At 48.4% G+C, this 10,945-nt stretch overlaps 1 protein-coding gene across 1 annotated transcript in view; it reads left to right on the plus strand.

Moving 5' to 3' along the window:
- WISP1 (WNT1 inducible signaling pathway protein 1) overlaps positions 1-4,723 on the plus strand; it is a 32,063-nt gene extending 27,340 nt beyond the window's left edge. The window contains exons 3-4 of the mRNA XM_010834776.1: positions 1,182-1,375; positions 2,423-4,723. Coding sequence (XP_010833078.1) covers positions 1,182-1,375; positions 2,423-2,722 — 494 coding nt within the window. The 3' untranslated portion in view covers positions 2,723-4,723. The remainder of the gene's footprint in view (positions 1-1,181; positions 1,376-2,422) is intronic.
- The last annotated feature ends 6,222 nt before the right edge of the window (positions 4,724-10,945 follow it).

A 10,945-nucleotide genomic window follows, 5' to 3' on the forward strand; every position in this document is an offset into this window, starting at 1 on the left:
CCCCCGCCTCCCTCCCTTCCCGCCTCCTCTCTTCAGTCCGTCCAGTCCTCAAAGGCCTCTGCTGTCTCCTGTCTCCCAGCATCCTCTTCTCTCACTCATTCATCCCTGCATTCGTAAATCCATCTCCCCGGCGCACCTGCTGTCTCTCCGTGCAGGCTCCCCTCTCTGGCTTCTGGGCTTGTGTGTTATCAGGAAGGACCGGCTTCCTGATAAAAATACACAAGTCCTTTTCTTGTGTATCTTGCTCCATCCCTCTGTGAGATGGCTCCTTGGTCTCCCTGGCTCTTCACCTGTCTCCACCTCTCAGCTCACTCCCTTTCTCAGCTCACTCCATTTCTTAGACACTTAGGAGCACTCGCCGTGTTCTGCTTGCCAGGATACATCCATTGAAAGAACCAGCCAAGGGTTGGGGTTCAGTTCCCACTTCCCGAGGGCTTACTAAGGACGGGGACAGCTTTTGAGCCCTGTCACGTGCCTGAACCTGTATTTTCTATCCATAACCAGGGACAGGAGGCAGGGAGGTGCTGTTGTCAACCCCACTTACAGGTGGGGAGCCTGGGACTCGGAGGTGGGAGCCAGTTTATTGGAAGCTATCCAGATGCTAAGGGGCGGCGCTAAGAGCTGAACTCAGACAATTTGCCCCTGAAGCCTGCGTGTCCCCTTAGCCACGATGCCCTGAGCATCACGCAGATGAAGTTCTAGTACTGGGGCAGGCACTTCCCTTGACCTTCCCCAGATAATGTCATCTCTGCAGGGGCAGGACTGGTGTCTTTTACCCTTTTATTCCCAGCACCTTGCAGATGCCTGATGTGTACTCGGTCAATATCTGGACCCTTTTATTGCCATACCAGCACCGCAGGGCAGATATTATTCTTCCAGAGAAGAGCCTGAGGCCCAGAGTAAGTTGTCTAGAATCACACAGCTTGTAGGTGGTCGAGCAGGGATTGGACTCAGGTCACCTCTCTCTAAAGATGGTCCTCCCTCTGGAGAAGTAGGAGGAACTCATGACAAGTTCTCTTCTCGCTGGGGACCCGTGCTAGTTAGAAGCCAACTTGACCTCCAAGCAGAGGGACTGCCCACTCGCTGAGGTTCAGGGACCCCAGCCCTTAGGGTTGTGACGGCAGGGATTGGGGGGCTGATGGAGACTGGGAAATCACCAGGCACCTGGTCCCCACCCACAGGGAACACGGATGAGATAGAGGCGTGGCACAAGAACTGCATTGCGTACACCAGCCCCTGGAGCCCCTGTTCCACCAGCTGCGGCCTGGGGGTCTCCACCCGCATCTCCAATGTCAACGCCCGGTGCTGGCCTGAGCAGGAGAGCCGCCTCTGCAACCTGCGGCCGTGCGACGTGGACCTCCGGCCACACATCAAGGTGGGTCCACCTCCCAGGGAGGGGCAGGCGTCTAGGGTCAGGAAGATCCCCTGGAGAAGGGATAGGTTACCCACTCCAGTATTTAGGCCTGGAGAATCCCATGGACTGTATAGTCCATGGGGTCGAAAAGAGCTGGACATGACTGAGTGACTTTCACTGCAGATAGCTATCAGACTGTATAAGCTTCAGGCCCAAACATTGCCTGGATCTGTTCTACCCTCATTTCAGGCAGGGTGCTGGTACATAGTTGACCAGAACAGCCATTCATTCAACGAGTTTAGTACATGCCTACTGGGGCTTCCCTGGTGGCTCAGTGGTAAAGAACCCACCCGCCAATGCAGGAGACATGGGTTCGATCCCTTGGTCGGAAAGATCTGGAGAAGGAAATGGAGACCCACTGCAGTATTCTTGCTTGAGAAATTGCATGGACAGAGGAGCCCGGCGGGCTACAGTCCATGGGGGTCTCAAAAGAATCAGAATCAACTTAGCAACTAAACAAGAGCCATGTACCAGGCAGAAAACTAGACTGTAGGGATGCAGAAAGAGCCTCGCCCTTGAGTGGCCCATATCCCCACAGAGCTCCCTTTAAATAATGCCAATCCAATTGAATAAGTTGCATGAAAAGTATGTGTGAGAGTCTATGGGAGGCAGAGGAGGAGGAGTTTAGGGTTAAATGAGTCCAGTCTTAGAGGCCATGATGGCTCTACCCCTAACCAGCAGGGGGCGCTCGGCAGGCTGAAGGAGCCCACAAAGTTATCCTGTGTTGGAGAAACTGACCTGGGCATTGGCAAGGCAGAGGCAGGAAAGAAGGGAAATTGTAGGTTGAGAGAGCTGCCCCGTGGCAAGGCAGTCCCTTTGTGCCCTCGGTTTCCTCTTGCATAATACAGCTGGGTCTGTTTGTCTTTGGGGTGATCCTTCCTAGTTTGAAGATGCTGCAGATCCGAAAGTAAGATGGGGTGCATGGCGAGTGAAAAGGGAAGAATTGAGGGCTTGGAGCTGAAACTGTTGATCCTCTGAGCATCTCAACTGAAACCTCCTTTCCCGCAGGAAGGGAAGAAGTGTCTGGCCGTGTACCAGCCAGAAGCGCCCGTGAACTTCACGCTGGCCGGCTGCACCAGCGCACGCACCTACCGGCCCAAGTACTGCGGGGTGTGCACCGACAGCCGGTGCTGTATCCCCTACAAGTCCAAGACCATCAGCATCTCCTTCCAGTGTCCCGATGGGCCCGGCTTCTCCCGCCAGGCCCTGTGGATTAACGCTTGCTTCTGCAATCTGAGCTGTCGGAATCCCAACGATATTTTTGCCGACTTGGACTCCTACCCTGACTTCTCAGAGATTGCCAATTAAGCAGCCACAGAACCTGGGCTCGAGGCTGACCCAGTGCTTGTAAAGCAGCCAGCCTTCTGAGGCCCCAACTGAGCCTTCTTTTGTCCACTTCCCACTCGTTTCCAATGACCCAGATCCAGGCCCAGGCCCATGACCCCTTGTCCTGTCTCCACCCATCCAAAGCACCCATCGAGGCACACTCAGGCCCAGACAGTGGGTCTTCTCCTTGGCAGTGGCCCACATACACTCCAAAGAAAGTGCCCGGCTCTGGACAATACCTGAGCCCGATCCGGCCTGTCTGAGTCACTGGAAGTCCTGCTGGATCCAAGTCCCAAGGAACAGAATCAGCTAGATCTTCGGTATCACTAATTCCTTCTTTAGATACCAAACCACCAGACTCTCTGGGCCCATTCAGAAGGATAGAGGGGATTTAGGACAGTGGACTGGTCCATTCTTCGGGCCCTGCCAAGAAGGACCCTAATTAGCAGTTTTGACCACTGCATACCAAAGCTCTCTCTCATTCTAAAGACCTGTGCCTACCATGGTCACCGAATATTTGCTAAATGAGGTGCATGGTTGTTTGGTTTCGGTTTTTGGATGGACAGTTGTGTCCATGAATCCAGGCATTGTTGCAGTTAAGTTTCTGTTCACCCATTTCAGTTAAGTTTCTCTTCACCCCTGCACTTTGAAGGGTGTACATTGGGCTCATCCCAGTGAGAAATGCAAGCTGATAAACTTCCTCTTGTTCCTGGGAGAAGTCCCTGGTCACCAGGGTCAGAGCATGGTCAGTCTATTTTCAGAAGGAGCAACTGAGCCCTGCACTGAATCTGCTGCTCCCGGACAGGGCAGGGCACTGGGCACTCAGCCAGCCTCCTCCTCACACCTGACCATCTGCATGCTGGGGCGTTGTAGGACTTGGTGGGTCCCCTCGGACGACATCTCTGACCCCTCAGAGTGGTGTCCTGTGATAGCCTTCTGCTCTGAGGGAACCTTGGGTCCAGGTTGAGTGTGAGTCAAAACAAGAAGTGGGTTCACAAACCAAGAAGTGGGTCCAGTCTGTGTCACCCTGGGGTGGCAAGAGTCCCTGGGCCCAGGGCATGTGTCTTTCTGCCTCAGGGACCCATTTCGCAGACTGTGGGTCTACTGATCCATAAAGCTCAGTTCTGGTACAAAGACAGAAGTTTACCAGTTGTTTCAAAACAGAAGTATATTTAACAGGGATGAAAAGCCAAAAGGGTTTGATGCTAAAAGGAAGAGAAAGTTGTTATTAATGGAAATGAGGCTATTATTTATTTTATTAGTAAAGTATAAATATTTACTGCTACATTTCTTTTATTTAGTACCTTCTACATGTCAGACATTGTTCTCAGCACTTTATGTGCACCGTTACACTAGCTCATGGAAACTGGGAAGTCGTGTTGAGAAGGGCCCATGATTATTTCTGTTCTTACAAATGTGAAATGGAAGCTCAGTGAGGTAAGGGAGCTTGACCGAAGTCACCCAGCGGGTCAGTGGGGTAGTCAGGATGCAAATCCAAGCTGGATTGACTCCGTAACCCGTATTTTCCCTCAACTTTTAGAGCTTCCAAGGGCATCAGAGCAGGAAAACATGTCAGGATAAGCGACTTCTCCCTGTCATTTTTGGTTCTTATTACTGTCTCTCCAGCTTCTTTCCCAAGAGAAGAGTGTATCTGACTTTCAGATTATTTAGATGTCTGAGCATCAGACAAAATCTAGGATAAACCGAAATCCACGACTCCCCTCTAGATCATTCCCTCCTTCAAATCAGAACCAGCTCTCACTGTGTATTTGAAGATGATTTCGTTACCTGATGCTGCAGACTGAAGGACGGTGCCTTTTTCATGAGGGAATTCTGAATAGTGAGCAGAGGGATTCCTAGACAGGGGAAAGGGATTGAAAATGTGTCCTCTTTACTGTGACCTCCTGAATGCCTGGTGCAAGGCATTCAGTGGTGCTCAATGTGTATTTGATGAATAAAAGAAATTGTGTATGTGTCCCTACATGTGTTCAGAAGATCTCTTTCTTCCAAAGGTACATGACAATCTAATTTTTATCAGCCAAATCTGAAATGCCATAGAAAAAGAGACATTTAATGTCAAAAGAAAGGCACGTGTTCATTGAAAGAAAAAAAAGCCTGAGAGTTCTTTTGTGAAGAGAATTTTGTTGTTCGGGTGTTCATTCGTGTCTGACTCTTTTTCAGCCCCCATGGACTGTAGCCCACCAGGCTCCTCTGTCCATGGGATTTTCCATGCAAGAATACTGGAGTGGATTGCCATTTCCTTCTCCGGGGGATCTTCCCAACCCAGGGATCGAACCCACAGTTCCTGCATTGGCAGGCAGATTCTTTACCACTGAACCACCAGGGAAGAGAATTTACTCCATGAATAATCTTTCCTGTAAGTCCACATGGATCATGTTGGATTTTTGTAGAGTGAAATCACCTGCCACCCACAGCTTCCAAGGGCAGGTGAGGGCTCACCCCTTTTGAAATTTAGCAGACACCCAAGAACTAGATTCTTACTGAGTTTGCTTCCCAATTCAGGAACGTGAACTTGGCTTCCAAGATCATAGAAGGCCTGGATGAGGGACTTGGGGCTTTCATCCCCGGGATGGGTGGGATGGGGTGGCCAGAATGCCCTGGTTTGAGAAATGAATCTGTCCTGTGCAGGCCCCAAAGAGGAAGTCTCAGTTTCGTGTTTTGAAGTCATGGGCAAGGAGACAGAGCCATGGTGCAACCTGTTCCAATAAAAGTTACCAGATGAAAAAAACATTTCTTTATTGAATGCTTAATTGGTGCCAAGCCCTCTGCTAACTTTTGAATTATCTAATCATGGCAGCAATTTTGAGCAAGCATCTCTTTCCCATTTTATAAATGGAAAGTCTGGGACTCAAAGAGTCTGGGGAATCAGCCCTCAAAAGTTGAAACCAAGATGTCTGCTTATTCCGCTCTGCCTTGCTCTGGGAGATGGTGAAGGACAGGGAAGCCTGGCGTGCTGCAGTCCATGGGGTCAGAGATGCAAAGAGTTAGACAAGACTGAGCGACTGGACAGCAACAACAACTTGATTTTGGGGAGGCCTCCAGGCAGAGCCTGAATGAGGCCTGTTGGAGTGTCCACTTCTCCAGACCCTTGTAACCCCATGTCCTGGGATCAAGGAAAGGTAAACAAAAGAATAGTCAAACTTTGGTGGAGAAATTCACATAAGTGCTTAGAGTGAATATCTCTTGCATGCAAAGATGAGTGAGAAAAAGGAGACCTGAATTTACCATGTCACTAATGCGTGCTAACCCTTAGCATAAGCATTTGGTAAGCACTTCCCAGGCTTTAGGCTAGGTGCTTTACTGCATACCTAATTTAATCCTCAGAGCAAGCCTATGAGCTGTGGCAGTATCATCATTTCCCATTTTAGAGATAGAGCTGAGGCCCTTAGATAGTATTTGCTCAGTGTCTTCACAGCTAATGACCTGCTGACCAAGGTTAGTCTCACGCCTGGGCCATCTCTCCTGATGCTAAGCCCAATTAGCCTGCCCCCACCCACCCCTGCAAACCAAAAGGCACAAGACAACGGCTTACTGACAACAGCTGCAACATTAACTTTGAAAATGATTCAGAGAGTGGTCAAAGAAAGTAGATTCAAACGATATGATTATCTAGGCTCTCATTAACATTTAAATACTGTGTATCCCTACAAATTGCGGGGGGAGTAATGCAATCTGTGACTATTACATTAAATTAGGTCACTGATTTTTAAAGACTTATCTTGACCCAAAGTAACTGAAGTAATAACTCTGCCCAGCTGGGAGTCCTGAATGGTCAGAATGGCCTGCTGTGTATTTCTGCATTGTATACATATGTGTGTGTGTGCGTGTGTATGTATATCTGTTTTCAAACTATGACTTAATATTTAAGTATTTCGACTGCCATTTTCAGGCTTTCCTGGTGGCTCAGACATTAAAGAATCTGCCTGCAATGCAGAAAACCCTGTTTTGATCCCTGGGTCAGGAAGATCTCCCGAAGAAGGGAATGGCAACCTACTCCAGTATTCTTGTCTGGAGAATCCCATGGACAGAGGAGCCTGGTGGGCTACAGTCCATGGGGTCACAAAGAGTCAGACACGACTGAATGACTAACACACACACACACACACACACACACTGCCATTTTTGTAAGTGACTGAAAAATACATATGAAGAAATGTCTTAGAATTTCCCCATAGAGGGAAAACAGCACTTGGGCAATCTGTCATATTTTTCAGCATTCCTCATTTTTCTCATGATTTGTGTCGCACGGAACATGTTTATCCAACATGAAGAGGAAGAGTTTTCATTGCTCAAATTCCCTGTTTGTAGCTTTTTGCCTTGAAGCAATAAATCATCAGCAAAGTAACTTAGTGGACTGGGTGAGTTTTCCTGTATTTTCAGTTATTATGAGGCAATGATGGAACATTGAACACTCCCAGTAAATGTGCAGATGGTGGACATTAGGGTCCCAGATATTTTATACATGACAATAAAAATGGCTTAAAGTTTGAAAATGCACTGAGAAATGGGAATTCTGGTATACAGAAAAGACCAGGGGGGCAAATGTGTTGAGATTGGAAAACATCTCATGTAAATATAAAATGAACATTTGGCATTCATTCACTTACTCATTTATTCAATATCTTTTTATATTCCCAAGTACCCTGTGGGTGGGCTTCCCCGTGACTCAGTGGTAAACAGTCTGCCTACAATGCAGGAGCTGTAGGAAACTCGGATTTGGAATATCCTGGGTCTGGAATATCCCCTGGAGAAGGGAATGGCAACCCACTTTAGTATTCTTGCCTGGAGAATCCCACGGACAGAGGAGCCTGGAGAGCTACAGTCCATGGGGTGCCAAAGAGTCGGACACGACTGAAGCCACTTAGCATGCACGCATCCTGTGGGTACCTGGAGGTCTGGGACCATGACTGCATCTTCTAAGCCTAGCACATATCAGGGATTGGGGAGCATGGGTTGATGGATGGATAGAGATCTACTGGGCTTCCCTGGTGGCTCAGATGGTAAAGCATTTGCCTGCAATGTGGGAGACACGGATTCGATCCCTGGTTCGGGAAGATCCCCTGGAGAAGGAAATGGCAACACACTCCAGTACTCTTGCCTGGAAAATTTCATGGACGGAGGAGCCTGGTAGGCTATAGTCCATGGGACTGTCACAAAGAGTCGGACACAACTTTTCTAGAGATCTATTGCTGGGTGCCTTGGGAACCAGGGGAGTGAAATGAAGTGTAAGGAAGTTTGCATAAAGAGGAAGAGGAAGCTGCTAAAGTCTGGCTTATTGATAGCAATGAGAACCATATCACCCTGTCAGCAAAGGAGACAGAATTAAGAACCAGATAAAACGGTAGAAGCAGTTCACTGCCTGGGTGGATTAATTAACGGGTGCACAAAAGTCCCCACAGGCAATAAAAGCGATAAGGTCCTCCACGTTGTTAGCCCCAGGAACTAATCCATGTTCTATAATCTGAAGATGCCAACAGGTGGTTGTGTGAGTTATGTGCTCAGCCAACTGTTTTCAAAGGTGAGAGTGATATAGTCCATTTTAGAAATGGCTGCAGAAGCCATTTCATCTCTGTGAGCTTTTTATCTGTGAAGTAAGGATAACTCAACCTCACAGATAAAGATAAAAAGGGGAAAAGAAACCATAAAATATGCTAAATATGACTGTTATTAGTGATACCATCTCTGCAGGCTGTCCGTATCATGAAGTCACATGGTCGGTGCTTTCTGCAGAGGGCAGGGCATTCAGGAAATTTTTCAGAGCAGGAATGAGGAAGGGCCTTTTCTTCAACAGTGAGTTTGCCTGTCGATGGATTTAATTTCAAAAGACATAGCAATTCACCTGCTACAACCACATCCATTACTAGGAATCCCTGCCGTGTGTACGTTGGGTAGGGGCTGGAGTATCATGAACTAACCTCTAACCGCACAGAGCAGTGACCCAGTTCAATCCCTGGGCCAGGAAGATGCCCTGGAGGAGGAAATGGCAACCCAGTCCCGTATTCTGGCCTGGAGAATCTTATGGACAGAGGAGCCTGATGGACTACAGTCCATGGGTTGCAGAGTTGGACACGACTGAGCACAGTGCAGCAGGGACCCAGCCAATGACCAGTAGTGAGGTTGTGTCAGCAGCTGTGTGTGAACATAGTATTTCCTCTGACCCAAAGGTGGGCCTCCCAGTTGGTGCTAGTGGTAAAGAATCCACCTGTGAATGCAGGAGACACAAGAAACACAGGTTCAATCCCTGGATGTGGAAGATCCCCTGGAGAAGGAAATGGCAACCCACTCCAGTATTCTTGCCTGGAGAATCCCGTGGACAGAGGAGCCTGGGTGGCCATAGTCCTTGGGATCATAAAGAGTCGGACACAACTGAGCATAGCATAGCAAAAGTGGTCCACAGACCCTAACCTCTCCAGTTGAAGTCATCTGTATTTTTCTTATCACAGTAGTGGCAATTATCTCGAGATGCTATTATGTCCATAGTTGATTGGACAGCGAATAGACATCTGAATCAGGCTGATCCCATTCTTCTTGTTAAGAGACACAAAGACCTGATTAGTTCTGGGTCCCAGAACCAGAAGGTCAAGTAGCCTTTGGGTTAGGACCATGGTTTTACGCTTTAGAGACACAGGGAAATCTGATCTTAGAAAGCAGGAGGCTTATCTCCTCACCAATCCCATCTTCAACTCAGAAAGCCAAACTTCCCCCTTCTGGCCTTGGATTCCATGTGGGACACAGTTGAGTTTTCATGCAGCCTGAGAAGCCCAAGATGGATTTAGGCTACATCTAGGGCCTCCCAAGTGGCACTAATAGTAAAGAATCCACCTGCCAACGAAGGAGATGCAAGAGACATGGGTTCCATCCCTGGGTCGGGGAGATGCCCTGGAGGAGGAAATGGCAACCCACTCTGGTATTCTGACCTGGAGAATCTTATGGACAGAGGAGCCTGGTGGACTACAGTCCATGGGGTCGCAGAGTTGGACACGACTGAGCACAGTATGGCAGGGACCCAGCCAATGACCAGTAGTAAGGTTGTATCAAAGAAGGGGAAGGAGGAAGGGGCAGATGGAGGCCTGTGTTATCCCATACAGAGCCTGCATGTGGTTGGTCTTGGTGTACACTTGGTCTTCCAGCTGCTGCTGAAACCCAAGGGTCCGGGAATCAAAACCAAAACAAGCAGCTAGAACAGAAATAGGTCCCCAGCTGGCAAACCATCTCTAAATAGCATCCGATACATGCAAACACCTGCAAGCGTTCACTTCTCTTGACGACGGAAGCCTGAGCTCCCAGGAGCTGATCGTGGGAGGTCTAGGGGGCCCTGTGCCGCGTATGTGCCCACTGAGATGGTGATTTCCTGCTGACTCTTCTTGCCTGCATTTCCTTTGTTCCTGTCTCTCACACAGGACCCGACACAGAAAAGGCATTTACTGTGAATGCAGAAAAAGAATGAGCCTGTGTGCTTCTCCTCCTGTGTCTAAAGCAGGGCCCTTAAGCTAGAGGTCCTTGGACCAAGGATCCATGGATTACATTCAGGGGTCGTGTGCTTGGATGAGGAAGAAATGGATCTTTGCTTTTGTCATTGTCATTGTTCATTCAGTTGTGTCCAGCTCTCTGCAACTCCAGTGACTGCAGCACGCCAGGCTTCCCTGTCCTTCACTCTCTCCTGGGGTTTGCTCAAGTTCATGTCCATTGAGTCGGCGATGCTATCTAACCATCTCATCTCTAATTGCAATTTAGCATTTCTTCCTACTTAAATGTGGTCCATAAACCTTAACACTGCAGTTGAAATCACATGTATTTTTCTTATCGCAATTGTGGCTGTTTTCTTAAGATGTTTTATGTTCATTGCTGCTGCTGCTGTTGCTGCTAAATCGCTTCAGTCTACCTTGAAATTATATTGAGACCTACCTCCACATGGCTATTTCACTTATCAATAAAGAAACGCATGATGTTGTCACAGTTAGAACATTTGGAGAATTACACTTCGAAGTGTAAGCAGTGTCTCCTGCAATGTCATTTGCTGGATTTATTGTATGCATTAAAGCTCTTCCTGCCTCCCTCTCTGACATGTGCAGCACACACGGTCACCCTCCCCGCCTTCTCTGCCCACTCACTTGCTGCATGATGACGCAGACTGCAAAAGTGTTGACAGCTTATTACAAATGCTGAGAAACTCTTCAAGGATAT

Source organism: Bison bison, unplaced genomic scaffold (genome assembly GCF_000754665.1).
Source record: "Bison bison bison isolate TAMUID 2011002044 unplaced genomic scaffold, Bison_UMD1.0 scf7180017864036, whole genome shotgun sequence".
Taxonomy (NCBI): domain Eukaryota; kingdom Metazoa; phylum Chordata; class Mammalia; order Artiodactyla; family Bovidae; genus Bison; species Bison bison.